Below are 17,323 nucleotides of genomic sequence, written 5' to 3'. Positions count from 1 at the left end.
TACCAAAAAATCAATATTTGGTGGGATATGAAATTGATCATAGATTTTAATCGCTTTTGCCCTAGGGCCTTCCGTTTAGCCAGAAAATGGACTTTTATGTTTTGGTGGGATATAAAAGTGATCACAGATTTTAATCCTTTTTGCCCTAGGTCCTTCCGTTTAGCCAGAAAGTGGACTTTTATATTTTCACAAAAAATTGATATTTGGTTCGAAATAAAAGTGATCACAAATTTTAATCCTTTTTGCCCTAGGGCCTTCCGTTTAGCCTGAAAATGGACTTTTATGTTTTCACCAAAAAATCAATATTTGGTGGGAAATAAAAGTGATCATAGATTTTAATCGTTTTTGCCCTAGGGCCTTCCGTATAGCCAGAAAATGGACTTTTATGTTTTCACCAAAAAATCGTATTTTGGTGGGATATAAAAGTGATCACAGATTTTAATCCTTTTTGCTCTAGGGCCTTCCGTTTAGCCAGAAAATGGACTTTTATGTTTTCGCCAAAAAATCGTATTTTGGTGGGATATAAAAGTGATCACATATTTTAATCGTTTTTGTCCTAGGGCCTTTCGTTTAGCCGGAAAATGGACTTTTATGTTTTCACCAAAAAATCGTATTGTTGTGGGATATAAAAGTGATCACAGATTTTAATCCTTTTTGCCCTAGGGCCTTCCGTTTAGCCAGAAAATGGACTTTTATGTTTTCACCAAAAAATCAATATTTGGTGGGATATGAAATTGATCATAGATTTTAATCGCTTTTGCCCTAGGGCCTTCCGTTTAGCCAGAAAATGGACTTTTATGTTTTCACCAAAAAATCGTATTTTGGTGGGATATAAAAGTGATCACATATTTTAATCGTTTTTGTCCTAGGGCCTTTCGTTTAGCCAGAAAATGGACTTTTATGTTTTCACCAAAAAATCGCATTTTGGTGGGATATAAAAGTGATCACAGATTTTAATCCTTTTTGTCCTAGGGCCTTCCGTTTAGCCAGAAAATGGACTTTTATGTTTTCACCAAAAAATCGCATTTTGGTGGGATATAAAAGTGATCACAGATTTTAATCCTTTTTGTCCTAGGGCCTTCCGTTTAGCCAGAAAGTGGACTTTTATGTTTTCACCAAAAAAATCGTATTTTGGTGGGATGTAAAAATGATCATAGATTTTAATCCTTTTTGCCCTAGGTCCTTCCGTTTAGCCAGAAAATGGACTTTTATGTTTTCACCAAAAAATCGTATTTTGGTGGGATATAAAAGTGATCACAGATTTTAATCCTTTTTGCCCTAGGGCCTTCCGTTTAGCCAGAAAGTGGACTTTTATATTTTCACAAAAAATTGATATTTGGTGGGATATAAAAGTGATCACAGATTTTAATCGTTTTTGCCCTAGGGCCTTCCGTTTAGCCGGAAAATGGACTTTTATGTTTTCACCAAAAAATCAATATTTGGTGGGATATGAAATTGATCATAGATTTTAATCGCTTTTGCCCTAGGGCCTTCCGTTTAGCCAGAAAATGGACTTTTATGTTTTCACCAAAAAATCGTATTTTGGTGGGATATAAAAGTGATCACATATTTTAATAATTTTTGTCCTAGTTCCTTCCGTTTAGCCAGAAAGTGGACTTTTATGTTTTCACCAAACAAATCGTATTTTGGTGGGATATAAAAGTGATCACAGATCCTTTTTGTCCTAGGGCCTTCCGTTTAGCCAGAAAATGGACTTTTATGTTTTCACCAAAAAATCGCATTTTGGTGGGATATAAAAGTGATCACAGATTTTAATCGTTTTTGTCCTAGGGCCTTCCGTTTAGCCAGAGAGTGGACTTTTATGTTTTCACATAAAAATCTATATTTGGTGGGATATAAAAGTGATCACAGATTTTAATCGTTTTTGTCCTAGGCCCTTCCGTTTAGCCAGAAAATGGACTTTTATGTTTTCACAAAAAAATTGGTATTTGGTGGGATATAAAAGTGATCACAGATTTTAATCCTTTTTGCCCTAGGGCCTTCCGTTTAGCCAGAAAGTGGACTTTTATATTTTCACAAAAAATTAATATTTGGTGGGATATAAAAGTGATCACAGATTTTAATCGTTTTTGCCCTAGGGCCTTCCGTTTAGCCAGAAAATGGACTTTTATATTTTTACAAAAAATTGGTATTTGGTGGGATATAAAAGTGATAACAGATTTTAATCGTTTTTGCCCTAGGGCCTTCCGTTTAGCCAGAAAATGGACTTTTATGTTTTCGCCAAAAAATCGTATTTTGGTGGGATATAAAAGTGATCACAGATTTTAATCCTTTTTGCCCTAGGGCCTTCCGTTTAGCCAGAAAGTGGACTTTTATATTTTCACAAAAAATTGATATTTGGTGGGATATAAAAGTGATCACAGATTTTAATCGTTTTTGCCCTAGGGCCTTCCGTTTAGCCGGAAAATGGACTTTTATGTTTTCACCAAAAAATCAATATTTGGTGGGATATGAAATTGATCATAGATTTTAATCGCTTTTGCCCTAGGGCCTTCCGTTTAGCCAGAAAATGGACTTTTATGTTTTCACCAAAAAATCGTATTTTGGTGGGATATAAAAGTGATCACATATTTTAATAATTTTTGTCCTAGGGCCTTCCGTTTAGCCAGAAAGTGGACTTTTATGTTTTCACCAAACAAATCGTATTTTGGTGGGATATAAAAGTGATCACAGATCCTTTTTGTCCTAGGGCCTTCCGTTTAGCCAGAAAATGGACTTTTATGTTTTCACCAAAAAATCGCATTTTGGTGGGATATAAAAGTGATCACAGATTTTAATCGTTTTTGTCCTAGGGCCTTCCGTTTAGCCAGAGAGTGGACTTTTATGTTTTCACATAAAAATCTATATTTGGTGGGATATAAAAGTGATCACAGATTTTAATCGTTTTTGTCCTAGGCCCTTCCGTTTAGCCAGAAAATGGACTTTTATGTTTTCACAAAAAAATTGGTATTTGGTGGGATATAAAAGTGATCACAGATTTTAATCCTTTTTGCCCTAGGGCCTTCCGTTTAGCCAGAAAGTGGACTTTTATATTTTCACAAAAAATTAATATTTGGTGGGATATAAAAGTGATCACAGATTTTAATCGTTTTTGCCCTAGGGCCTTCCGTTTAGCCAGAAAATGGACTTTTATATTTTTACAAAAAATTGGTATTTGGTGGGATATAAAAGTGATAACAGATTTTAATCGTTTTTGCCCTAGGGCCTTCCGTTTAGCCAGAAAATGGACTTTTATGTTTTCGCCAAAAAATCGTATTTTGGTGGGATATAAAAGTGATCACAGATTTTAATCCTTTTTGCCCTAGGGCCTTCCGTTTAGCCAGAAAGTGGACTTTTATATTTTCACAAAAAATTGATATTTGGTGGGATATAAAAGTGATCACAGATTTTAATCGTTTTTGCCCTAGGGCCTTCCGTTTAGCCGGAAAATGGACTTTTATGTTTTCACCAAAAAATCAATATTTGGTGGGATATGAAATTGATCATAGATTTTAATCGCTTTTGCCCTAGGGCCTTCCGTTTAGCCAGAAAATGGACTTTTATGTTTTCACCAAAAAATCGTATTTTGGTGGGATATAAAAGTGATCACATATTTTAATAATTTTTGTCCTAGGGCCTTCCGTTTAGCCAGAAAGTGGACTTTTATGTTTTCACCAAACAAATCGTATTTTGGTGGGATATAAAAGTGATCACAGATCCTTTTTGTCCTAGGGCCTTCCGTTTAGCCAGAAAATGGACTTTTATGTTTTCACCAAAAAATCGCATTTTGGTGGGATATAAAAGTGATCACAGATTTTAATCGTTTTTGTCCTAGGGCCTTCCGTTTAGCCAGAGAGTGGACTTTTATGTTTTCACATAAAAATCTATATTTGGTGGGATATAAAAGTGATCACAGATTTTAATCGTTTTTGTCCTAGGCCCTTCCGTTTAGCCAGAAAATGGACTTTTATGTTTTCACAAAAAAATTGGTATTTGGTGGGATATAAAAGTGATCACAGATTTTAATCCTTTTTGCCCTAGGGCCTTCCGTTTAGCCAGAAAGTGGACTTTTATATTTTCACAAAAAATTAATATTTGGTGGGATATAAAAGTGATCACAGATTTTAATCGTTTTTGCCCTAGGGCCTTCCGTTTAGCCAGAAAATGGACTTTTATATTTTTACAAAAAATTGGTATTTGGTGGGATATAAAAGTGATAACAGATTTTAATCGTTTTTGCCCTAGGGCCTTCCGTTTAGCCAGAAAATGGACTTTTATGTTTTCGCCAAAAAATCGTATTTTGGTGGGATATAAAAGTGATCACAGATTTTAATCCTTTTTGCCCTAGGGCCTTCCGTTTAGCCAGAAAGTGGACTTTTATATTTTCACAAAAAATTGATATTTGGTGGGATATAAAAGTGATCACAGATTTTAATCGTTTTTGCCCTAGGGCCTTCCGTTTAGCCGGAAAATGGACTTTTATGTTTTCACCAAAAAATCAATATTTGGTGGGATATGAAATTGATCATAGATTTTAATCGCTTTTGCCCTAGGGCCTTCCGTTTAGCCAGAAAATGGACTTTTATGTTTTCACCAAAAAATCGTATTTTGGTGGGATATAAAAGTGATCACATATTTTAATAATTTTTGTCCTAGGGCCTTCCGTTTAGCCAGAAAGTGGACTTTTATGTTTTCACCAAACAAATCGTATTTTGGTGGGATATAAAAGTGATCACAGATCCTTTTTGTCCTAGGGCCTTCCGTTTAGCCAGAAAATGGACTTTTATGTTTTCACCAAAAAATCGCATTTTGGTGGGATATAAAAGTGATCACAGATTTTAATCGTTTTTGTCCTAGGGCCTTCCGTTTAGCCAGAGAGTGGACTTTTATGTTTTCACCAAAAAAAATCGTATTTTGGTGGGATATAAAAGTGATCACAGATTTTAATCCTTTTTGCCCTAGGGCCTTCCGTTTAGCCAGAAAGTGGACTTCTATATTTGTACAAGAAATTGGTATTTGGTGGGATATAAAAGTGATCACAGATTTTAATCCTTTTTGCCCTAGGGCCTTCCGTTTAGCCAGAAAGTGGACTTTTATATTTTCACAAAAAATTAATATTTGGTGGGATATAAAAGTGATCACAGATTTTAATCGTTTTTGCCCTAGGGCCTTCCGTTTAGATAGAAAATGGACTTTTATGTTTTCACCAAAAAATCAATATTTGGTGGGATATAAAAGTGATAACAGATTTTAATCGTTTTTGCCCTAGGGCCTTCCGTTTAGCCAGAAAATGGACTTCTATGTTTTCACATAAAAATCTATATTTGGTGGGATATAAAAGTGATCACAGATTTTAATCGTTTTTGTCCTAGGCCCTTCCGTTTAGCCAGAAAATGGACTTTTATGTTTTCACAAAAAAATTGATATTTGGTGGGATATAAATGTAGTACTTTCTATACTAACATTAGCCATGTCGTTGGCGAACAATTCAATTCACATTCTGTATTAAATATTTTTAATAATTTAAAAAATTCTAGAATTTTCTTTCTTTCACCACAAATAAAAAATCTAATAAATATCCTTGAACTTAAGAAAACTATTTAATTATTTACTTGATAATTGTTATTTTAACAAACACTCTATAAGGAATAATAAAAGAGAAAATAACTTTTTTCAGTAATACCAATATTAGATTTTAAAATTATAAGTGTTGACAAGTATAAAATTAATATGTCGTTTTAAAATTTTAATACTTATTTACAGCTTACATACAAACTACATACAACTTTAATACTTTGTATGTAAATTAGGGTGGGCCCTAAATGGAAGTTTAGTTCGTTCTTTTTCTAAAATTTTTTGTCCTGACATTAATATTTGTTGAGCTTGTTTAAATGATAAAAATGTCCCTTTTTGAGGCTTTTCAAATTTAATTTTTTTTATTGAGAGGTTTTTGACAACAGGACAGAAATTCTCCAATTAAATGGGGTCTCCTAATTCTTTCTACTGTCTACATTAGTCCGGTTATAATAAAAAAATAAACATTTGAAGAAAATATCTATGTAGGTTAGTAAAACGTAAATTTTGTCATGCGTGTTCTCTAGAGTATAATGACCTGGCCCATTCTCTAATACATTTAGAAATACACATACATATTGCATATCCATATGAATGTATTTATATACGTAGTTGTTGCGACGGTCAGTCCATATTATAAGACAAATTTGTTTATATCAAGGTATGACCGCACTCACCTGTGTAATGTTGAAAAAAGTGTTTTTCTAAGGGGTGTTGAAGGTGGGTAATAATTTTTTTCTAGTGAATGTAGAAAAACTTATGTATGTATTTGTATGCATGTCAAATTAACTGCAGTTTTAGATCAATAATGATTTGAAATAATACAAATAATTGTAAACCATGTAAGAAAAAAAATTTCGAGCTAGGTTGAACATTTATTAACCTACACTAGATAGTGATAAATAAATAAAATATTGATCGATCTCGAGCATTTTGTAATATAGTTTTGAAATTATAACATGTAGTTTAATTACAAGGTTAACATTCTGATATGGATACTATGGGACAAAACCAACACTTCTTACAATAGTATACAAATATTTTAAAAAAACCTAGCGAGGGGCCATATGCCAGGTGGTATTTCTTAACCCTATGTATAACTACATATTTTTAAAAGTTGTTTTTGTATTAAGGCATGACAAGTATGATTCAATTCGAATCTATAATTCTTATACTTTAATGTAGGGTATTAAAACCGGTTGTGTTATAATACTAATAATGACCAGACAACAAAACAATACTAGTATTTACACGTCATTTCTTGAAAAGTGTCAGGAAAAACCCCTCACATGTATATTTAAACGTAATTGTAAGAATACATTTCTTTGTATTTACACTTAATTGTACGAACTCCTAAATAGTATTCTATGTACATTATTGTTGACTAAATCATTGATATAGAAAAATAAGTAAAATATTGTTATATAAGGTTTTCCATACTAAAGTGTAACAAAAAAATTTTCCAATATAAATCTTGATTTCTTTATAATCGATAAAGCTGTATATTAGAGCGTACCGTGGGACAGTCAGCTCCTATTGGAATTTGATTTAGGCATAATTCTCAAATAATGCGTATTTATGTACTGAACATGGGAAAAATAAGAAATATATTTTTTGAATGGGTACTACCAGCGATTGAAAATCATAATCTCAGCATTAAATAGCTGTAAAAAAGTAATGATTACATTTTTAATTACTAACATTTGAAGTAATTGTAAGTGCAGCTATAACAATTACAATTACTTGTAATTGCAGAATTTCCATTTCCAATTACTTCTAATGTGTAATTGACCAATAACCAATTTGGATTACTTATAATTGTAATTGAAATTTGCCAATTACAATTACATATTTGTAATTTTAATTGAATAACCTCCAATTACTTGTAATTGTAATTTAAGTTTTATATTGTAATTCTGAATTTTCCCCTTATAATTACATGTAATTGTTATTAGTAATTCCTCATTTACAAGTAATTTTAATTGAAAACATCTATTTCAAGTAATTGAATTTGGAAACAAGTAATTGTAATTGGAAAAAAATAAAATTATAAGCAATTGTAATTGGGTAAATTTAATCTAAAATTTTGATACTTATTACTAAAATTGTCGAAATCTTAATGCCACCCGTAATGCGCTAAAAACTTTTTGTGGACCAAAAGTACTCTAAAGAAAATTTATAATTATATTCCCCTTAAAGTTAAGGTACTTTTGAAACACACTTGAAACAGAAGGTATTTAAGAATTTTATTTTTTCCATATTCAGTGCTGCAAAGATTACTCAACTGTTCCTATAACAATTTTGTCCACGAGACACTTTTCCAACCACATGATGAGCTTGAGATGACTCACCACCGCCCTTGAAAAAAACACGCAGGTGGACATATTGTACATGGTACCCATCCCATGTACAAGAACTTTGCTCAAGTACCTGAGCTATCTAATCTCTGACCATTGCTGCCCCGTTGCTTAACTTCCGTTTACAACCACGCAGATGGTACGATCGATGGTAGACCGAAATGCGAATCCATCAAATAAGCCAAAGACAAGTTATTACTTATAGAGAAGAGATATGAACAGGGTACACTCTGAACATATCCTGACAAGGACGGGAAATTAAATGGTGTCACTTGTATAATATACCGTACATCCATCACCATTCTTATTTATCCGACACATTTTTTGAGAAAAAAATCCGCCACATTTATTCTAGATATACAGGTGGACTAACCTGCATTCTAACCCATTCCCAACGCTTAGCCCGACACTCACTCCTCTGAGAGGTATCATTTAACTTTTTCGGCAATAGCACAGAACTTTTCCAGAAATATAGATTTCACCGTGTATCAGTCTTTTAAACAACATTCTCTTCCGACGTTTTTGAAGCTCTGCTCTGCGATCTACCGCTTTTCGTAGTACCAGGTAAAATAGGTTCATCTTGTGGACAAATCGTTGCAAGAAAAGCCGTGAATACATTTGACAGCATCAGGTTATAGTCCTGTCATGGGGAAGTTCATAAAGATAACCCGTCATAGGGGAAGACTAAAAATACTTGTAGTCTGAATCTAAGAAGCGCTATAACGTTGAAAGTGATATTTTCAATAGAAGACCCTAGCCATCATACAAGGTTCCCTTGAGAAAAGCTTTCTATACCAAATTTAAAGGGGATCGGTTTATAACAGAGTCTATCAAATTTATAAGCCAGAGACCTAGAAACCAGGAAGAATCGTATAGATTTCAAATGATTGTACTGTACAGAATCAGAATCTGACCTCAGAATTTCTACATGGCTTCAGGTTTCCGAAATAACTAGCCCAAAAGAATAAAAAACTCTACTATAGTTCTTCGATATATCAGAGACTTTATAATCGCTCAAAGTTACCATTATTTATATAAAATGATCAAAACTTTAGATTAAGATATCTCGAAGAAGCAGCAAAATATAACAGAGGTATATCCATATTCATAATGGTCTTTATCGTGAAACCATGCAAAATTCACTTTAAATTTGTTGTTTAAAAGGATTGTTAAACACTAATTTATGTAAACCTTTAAAAGGTAATAAATTTTAACCATAAACAAAATCCCAGTAATTGTTGGACTATTAAAATTTTATTCGAAATGTACCATTTCCCACCCCAAACGACACGTGTAATCACCCATACGTTTTTAATGTCAATGGAACTTTTTTTTGTTGCTTAGCAACTTTTTTTCGGTAATAGAAAAACTAAACACAAAAACTATGTAATTGTTTTTGTATATTTATTACAACATTTAACCCAACCGTCTAAGTTCCTACATATATTTATAAGTTGACCAAAGTCAAATACACCATTACAGGACATTTACACAGATATTTTTATTCTACATTTTTTACGAAACAAATAAAAGTTTAAACATTTATAAGACTCTGACAAGGAAGGACACTTTTGAAAGTTTAAAACCGGAACGGGTGATTGCGCAAAAGAAAGAAAAACTGGGGAATTGCATAGAAACAGTACAAGTGGTGCAACACAAATTTGTGCATCAACTCAAGTAAGTAATAAACGTCTTCTCGATCAGTCAGTGAGTGTTTCAAAAATAAACCAAAAATTAAATAAATAGAAAATTAATAGAAAACATTATAATAATTGCTAGGAAAATAAGTGCAAGCACAAAGAAGGAAAGAAAACTAGAAGATCTTTATCAATTCTAATGAGTATTAATATTTTTGTTATTAAATAAAAGCATACTTTTGGGCTTTTGGGAAATAAAATTATTGATATAACCCCATTGACCATTGCGTTGTAATTTGTTTATTTTTATTTTTAATATTTAGACGTTACATTTAAATCTAATCACTTGCCATATATGTTGTGTTTTGTTTTTTTTAGCAATTAAATCGATTTTCTATTTTTTATTTATGTATATTTTTATTGGTTTCTTTTGTATTTTTTAATATTGAGTACATACGTACTTACCTGTATAAAACCATTTCATGTCATACTAAAAACTCGTACTAATTTATTATTACTGTATGCCCAAAAAAAGTTAAAAAACTTACATACGATTACCTAAAAAAAAGACATTTGTCATTTTCATTTGAATAATGTTTGAAGAAACAACAAATATTGTTAAAGAATTTGTCTATTGCCTTTTAATTAGAGGCGGTAATATGACACCAACATTGTATTATTTACCACCAAGTCCACCATGTCGCAGCATTTTACTTTTGGCCAAAATGTTAGATCTCGAACTCGATCTAAAGATCATCAATATTATGGAAGGCGAACAAATGAAACCTGAATTTCTTGAAATGAATCCCCAGCATTGTGTGCCAACTTTAAATGATGATGGTTTAATATTATGGGAAAGGTAAATTTTATTAATTGAAATTTTCCATGAAAAATATTATTTATTTTTTGTGTTAATTTTAGTCGCGCTATTTTATCTTATATGGTTTCGGCATTCGGTAAAGATGACAGTTTATATCCAAAAGATGTTCGTGTTCGAGCTCTGGTAGATCAACGTATGATGTTTGATTTAGGTACATTGTATCAAAGAATGATGGAATATTATGTAAGTTTTCAATTATTATTACATTAGCCATTTTTACACAAGAGCAAATCCGATATATACTAAAATAAGGGACCTTTGGTAATTACCCTGTTTTATTAAATTTGAGGAATTAATAAGGGTATTCATGAAACACTAGTGCAAACTTGTACAAATGGCTATCTGTATTATTAAGAAGAGAAAATTTAGTTTAAAATGATCCGTTCAAATGGGCGATCAAATGTATCAATGTTGTGGAAGTAAAATCCCATACAATCTGTGACAAATTGAATGTAAAATCGAAAATGCACAGATTGCACAGTTTGCGAGGCTTTTGTTTATATAAAAACCTTTAATATTTTTATTAATATACATAAGTATAAATAATTTTTACGAATTTCACGAGTATATAGTTAATTTGTAGCAATTGTATGTACTAAGTTCGAAAAATCATTCAGATCGAAACACATTTTGATATCGAATTTATGCTAAAATTTACTAGATTTCTTTTTCGATATTGATTGCTATCAAGAAAATTACAATAATGTATGAGGTAATTCGACCCCGGATTTTGTGTCCTTTTCAAGGCATTAAAATATGTAAAGAACATTGTACGACTTTCCACTATTGAAAGTTTCTTTTTCCAAAACTTTAATCGCATAGGACGTTTATATCATGTCCACTTCGTATATTAGTGCTAACTTTGATATTCTTCAGTACAATAAAAGGTAATAATTTTAAAACAGACAAACTGAGTCAAGCCTTACAAAATCAAAAAGGCGTAGTTATAATAAAGACGAGCTTACTTTTTATATAGATAATTTTTGCAAATTATTTTAATTTTTATTCAAATGTATACCATAAAAATCTAATAAAATTTTTATGACAACCATGCCCTCATCCAAACATTTCGCCCACATTTCGCTATAATTTTATTAAACCGTTTAATGTGTAATAATATTTACAACTTTAATGACAATAGTTGATTATTTTAAACTTTATAGTAAATTTTTAAAAGTGGGCATGGTCAATACTAATATTTTAGTTATTTAAGCTGATTTAAATAAAATTCTGTTTCAAATAGTGATCAAAAGATAGTTCTCTAAATATGTAAATCAAACCCAGCAAATAAAGTGGACATGGCCATAATATTACCGCCCACATTTTTTGTAGAGTGATAATATTAATCACGTGCTTTAGATCTAAGATAATATCTTTAAGATTGAAAAGATATTTAATCAATAAAGGCTCAATTTCCCTTTTCGATGATTGCACTAATAACTTTTGAAATTCTTACTAGAGATTTTGGCCTCCGGTAGGTTAGTGGTTAGTGTTCTAGTCTGGTAGACCGGAGGTGGTGGGTTCGATTCCCACCTGAGGCACTGGTTAAGGAGCGCACAACAGGCCCGATAGAGGCCTAGGTGTATTTCTTCGGATTTGATGTATATACATCCTAACTAACTAACTACTAGAGATATTAGCGAATGCACCTTATATAGTCCAAACATCACATCGTACCAATTTTAAAAGATCCGTTTCATTAAAAATTAAGTTTATGATTACTTTTTGGATATAGCAACATTACAAAAAGTTAAGAAAAATATCACTAAAAAATATTTTGCATAAAAATTGTATCATTTTTTAAACCTAAATTTCCCCGAATAAATAAAATCTTTCTATATCCATTGAAAAATCCCTAAAAAGATTTTTTTTAAATTTAATTTAAATTTGTAAAAGTCAAATTTATAACCGAAAATAATGAAACATTAAAAAATCCTGATACTATAGGAAACGTAATACCATTAAAAATGGCTTTAAAAAGTTTTATTCTTCCCCGATTTTCTTAAAGTCAAGATTTTTGTAGTTTAAAGTCTTTTAATAATAAGAGTTAATTTATTATGGAATTATGTTTTACTTTAAGAAGTAAATAAATTTCAATTGCTCTTTTTAAGAAAAGACCAACTTTTCTCGGATTAGTAGTAGGTGGCATCACAATTTCTCTTTTATTTACTATTAAACTCCTGTAATAAAAACTTATTGTATTAATCGTTCCCAAGTTCCCCACAATGTTTATGGGAGCTCCTCTGGACGAAACGAAAAAAGCAAAATTAAGTGAAGCCCTAGGATGGTTCGATATCATACTAAAGGGTAGAAAATTTTCAGCAGCTGAACATTTTACCATAGCTGATCTAACGCTTATGGTGACCATATCACAAATAGAAGCTTTTGAATTTGATTTACAATCGTACACGCGCATTAAACAATGGTATCAACGATGTAAACAATTTGCCGAATCCTATGATTATGAGGTAAGTATAATTAATTATTTATGAAAAAAATTAAACATAACATTAACATCAATAATTTATTAACTGCAGAATTTAAATGGAAATCCTGCTTTGGTTTTGGCTGAAATGTTTAAATCAAAATTGCAAAAGTAAAATTAAAGAGGCACACACGTACAAAGTCAAAATGCTTGTTGGGCAACACGAATTTAAGAAAACTGTAGCATACTTATAGCTGTAACTAATAAGAATTTAACGTCACAGTAACTTAACTTAATAATAAATTTATCTATAACGTAATTTAAAATTGGTTAAACTTTAAATATAAATAATAAAACACTATAGATTTATTTTTGGTTTCTTTATTTTTTAGTTTTATTAATATTGTGGTTTTATTTATGTTCTCTTAAAAAAACGAGACTATACATTTTCATTTTGCCTTTAGCTGTTATAGCTATAAGGCTCAATAGCTAACTGTGTTATAAATTGATTGTTTACACTCAAATGATTCATTAATTGGGTCATTCCCTGTTACAATTTCCTAGCTTCCATATTAACTTTTTTTATTTATAAACTAAAATTTTGTTGTTAAAAAATAAAACTATATTAAATACATATTAGAAAAAAAGTATAGGAGTAAGGACCTTCTCAGTTTGTACCGTGGAACAATACAGTTTATCTAAATAGATACCTAGAGAAAGTTGTGTTGATTGTTATAGTATATGTTCATTAGAGTGTCCCGAGGAATAGCACTTTTTAAGAATCTAATGTAGGAATACCTTTCAGTATTAAACGATCCTAAGCTCCCTACTAACTATTGAAAAATCCCGTCCTCTGTATAAGTTGTGAAAAAAATCAAAAAAATATTTTTTTATTTTTCTCTTATTTAATACACATCGTTAGAGTGGTATTCCTAGAAAGAAGTGGTCCACGGGACACCCTAATGTATGTACATAAGTTTGTATTTATTATAGTATTTCGCTGACATATTAAGTGACAATAAAAGAAGAAATCTTTTATATTTTTGTAAAACAAATTGTCTAATAAAAATTAGTTTTCATATGTTTTAAAAGTACAGTGTGTCGAAATTTAAGTTTATATCGAGGAACTATATATATTCAATAGTCGCTATCTCTCGTTTTCTTGAAAATGAAATTTTAATGGCAAAATATCTTTGTATATTTTTTTGTATTTATTTAAAAAATATTTGAATGTAAATCGAATACTCCTATTATTTTGAATAGATGTTACCAAAGAAATACTCCTAGGCCACTATCGGGCCTATTGTTAGCTACAATAGAAGGATATTTATGTGAGCATATTGCTGAATCAATTTAAAAAAATTATATAGGACTATTATTTTTCGCTATTCTAACATCAATTCAAATTCATTCTCTATAGTTGTTTAATCATGTTTGTACTCACCAACAAAACACATGGGAACATATCAGGGTTGGTAAAATTGGTACAATTGTACTTTTTTTGGTACAATTCAATACTCAAAAGTACAATGACACATTTTGTACAATTTGAAATTCATTTTCTTACTGAAATAATAATCTAAAATTGTACTTCTGACATAAAGTTCAAAGGTAGGAAGTCCTTCGATAAATTCTGAAGAGGAAAAATAAAATTCTTGTTTATATTCTCTCATATAGTTTAGAAATCTGAAAGAAATTACAACCAGACAAGCAGAGTCATAATTTCCCACAATTATTTATTATTTATTTAGAACTTATTTTATCCGATTTTAAATAATTTTAAGGGTCTTTTAAGTGCAATTTTGAATAGACTTTTAAAATACATTTTACTATACTTTGGTGTAGTCTAATGTATTTTCTATGGTCTGGTCTATAAATTAGTCTAGGAACTAGTCTATGAAGTAGCCTTTGCGTTATTTACCGACTACCCTATTATCTAGTATTTAGAGTATAGTCTATAGGCTATTATATTATCTAGTTTATAGACATCTCTGTATTTGCCTTTGGACTAATATATAACATTAAAATCTATAGAATAGTGTATTGTCTAGTCTATAGAGTAATCTATTGTCTAGTTTATAGACTACTCTATTGTGTAGTCCATAGGGAGTCTATAGACTCCCTATTAGTATATGGACAAATCTGATGACAAAATGGACTTGTTTATCTACTAGTCTAATGACTAATCTAGCCCATAGATACAGATGAACTGTTAATTTTGAGATTACTTCACAAATGGAATCAAAAAAGTACAATTGTTAATGCTGTTTTGTACAATTTGAAAATTCTGGAATATATTGAAGTTGTCATTACCTTTGTAACACATCGAAATATTGGTCTTATACCCACAAAAGTAAATATATTCTGGGTCCTTAATATCTAGTTATATCCATCCCTCTGTTGAAAACACAATAGAGTGCAAATATTTTTAGTTGATGCAGTTTGTTGTATATTGAAAATGATCACTATAGGTCCACGATTTCACTTAACTTAGGTCTAATTTAAACAGTAACAGTTTTCTGAAGGGGATCTTAAGATTTATAGGAGCAAAAATCTTTTTGTTAAACTTTATAAGTATCGGTCCACAATGGATCCTACTACCATATAAAGTCTCGCACCGAAAACGACTTTAAAGCCCATAATTGGCTAAAAAATACCGGTATAGCGCTGAAAAGAGACATGAGCTAGTTTTAGAATCTGTCTGGCATTTTATAAGGATTGGGTCAAGCCCTCATATAAGATCCCCTTTAGAAAATCACATTAAGATTGATAACTCACTTAAATTCTTCATGTTTTATTTTAATCAAAACCTTTGTCAAATTTTATTGGATAATTAACGATTCATTAGTCCAACAAATTTTAAAAAAAGTCGAAACCCAGATACCGAAATATACTTTTCTAAAGAAATGAGCAGCGTTGGATTCTTGAATCTGAATCCATAATGGACAAAAGCTTTTTTTCAAAATTGATGACACGATATCTGGAAAACCTGATGTGAAGAGTACATTTTGAGGTCAGATTCGGATTCAGACTACCTAAAACTTTTCATGGATATTTTCAGAAATTTAGGAGCTAAAATTATGATTCAAAAAATTATTTAAAAATCCGATTTGAACAAAATCACTTTTTACAAAAATAAAATTCGTTTTTTCATTGAATAAAAATGTTTAACAAAAAATAGAATTTTCAAAAAAGTAAAAATTTCATAGAAAAGTTAAATTTTTACAAAAAATAAAAAAATCGAATTTTGATAGAAAAATCGAATTTTCATAGAAAAATTTAATTTTCATAGAAAAATTCAATTTTCATAGAAAAATCAAATTTTCGTAAAAAAATCAAATTTTCATAGAGAAATCAAATTTTCATAAAAAAAAAATATTTTTATAGAAAAATGAAATTTTTATAGAAAAATTCGAATTTTCATCGAAATAATATAAAAACCTTTACCACAATATTTTATCATTTTAAACCACGGTGTCAATCGTAAACTAAGTTAGCTTAGTTTTATAATACTTGATGATGCTACTTATGTGTATGTTATTGTTGTCATTCCATTGAGAGTTTTAATACTCTCTGTTATTGTCTCCTAACTGGTTAATAATATAAACAGGCTGTAGTTGCACACATGGCATACATTCTTAGTTCTTTTTTTGCTTTAAAGCTTTGTTGCCCTAGTGATGATAGAAATGATGATTATGATGATGGTGACAAAAGATATAATAATGATGACGACGATGATGATAATAATGAAGACGACGATATACATACATATGTATGTAGGTCGCAAATGTGACTAACTGTCAAAGTAACAGAGTATCGAGTAAAAGTATGACAAAAACAAAGTAACTTGCTAGACATACACTATTTATAAAAGAAACATAAACACCAAACACACACCGACAAGCACCCACATACATACATAAACTTACAAACACTTACACAACTAGAGTAGACAACATACATAATGCTATTTCCGTTTCCTCCGCTGAAATGAAAATCAAGCAAGGAACAAGTCTAAATGGAGCATACCAAAAACAAAACAAAATTAAACGAAAAAAAAAATAAATAATATAAAATATAGACACAGGCAGCAGTGACCACACACATATATTTAGCAGGAAAATATAAAATTTATTATAAATTTGCCCGCGTTGAAGATGAAAAACACTTTTAGTCAATCAGTAACATCAGTAACAGTTAAAACACGGAGTTTTCAATGACTCTATTGCCGCTGCTGGTTGTGGTTGTGTTGCTCATAAATTTTCCAAATTGTGTTAATAATATAAAGGAAATTCTAAATGAAATATTGTAATTTAAAAACAAATTAAAGAAAAAACATGTTTAAAATATTTGTGTTAATTTTTGTAATCGGTATCATACATATTTATGATGTCCAAATAGTTTTCGCCAATAAAACCAAAAGTTTATTTTTGGGTAAGACATTTGGCAA

General features: G+C 30.6%; 2 protein-coding genes across 3 annotated transcripts in view; both read left to right on the top strand.

Moving 5' to 3' along the window:
- The window catches only part of LOC119603651 (cadherin-89D), a 94,839-nt gene that overhangs the window by 70,110 nt on the left and 7,406 nt on the right, over positions 1-17,323 (top strand). The window lies entirely within an intron of this gene.
- On the top strand, positions 9,358-13,111 carry LOC119603657 (glutathione S-transferase D7). Of its 2 annotated transcripts, XM_037955770.1 has the most exons (5): positions 9,358-9,608; positions 10,218-10,427; positions 10,490-10,631; positions 12,665-12,916; positions 12,986-13,111. In XM_037955770.1, the coding sequence occupies exons 2-5, from the start codon at positions 10,228-10,230 to the stop codon at positions 13,046-13,048; spliced, it is 657 nt and encodes a 218-aa protein (XP_037811698.1). In that variant the 5' UTR covers positions 9,358-9,608; positions 10,218-10,227; the 3' UTR covers positions 13,049-13,111. The 2 variants fall into 2 exon arrangements, with proteins under 2 accessions (XP_037811698.1, XP_037811697.1); XM_037955769.1 differs by lacking the exon at positions 9,358-9,608 and having other exon boundaries at positions 10,162-10,427.

The sequence above is a fragment of the Lucilia sericata genome, unplaced genomic scaffold (genome assembly GCF_015586225.1).
Source record: "Lucilia sericata isolate MDLA Ls3-8-SP2 unplaced genomic scaffold, ASM1558622v1 Contig000323F_arrow, whole genome shotgun sequence".
NCBI lineage: Eukaryota > Metazoa > Arthropoda > Insecta > Diptera > Calliphoridae > Lucilia > Lucilia sericata.
The sequence above is the reverse complement of the archived record's forward strand: the minus strand, read 5'-3'. Positions and strand labels throughout refer to the sequence as shown.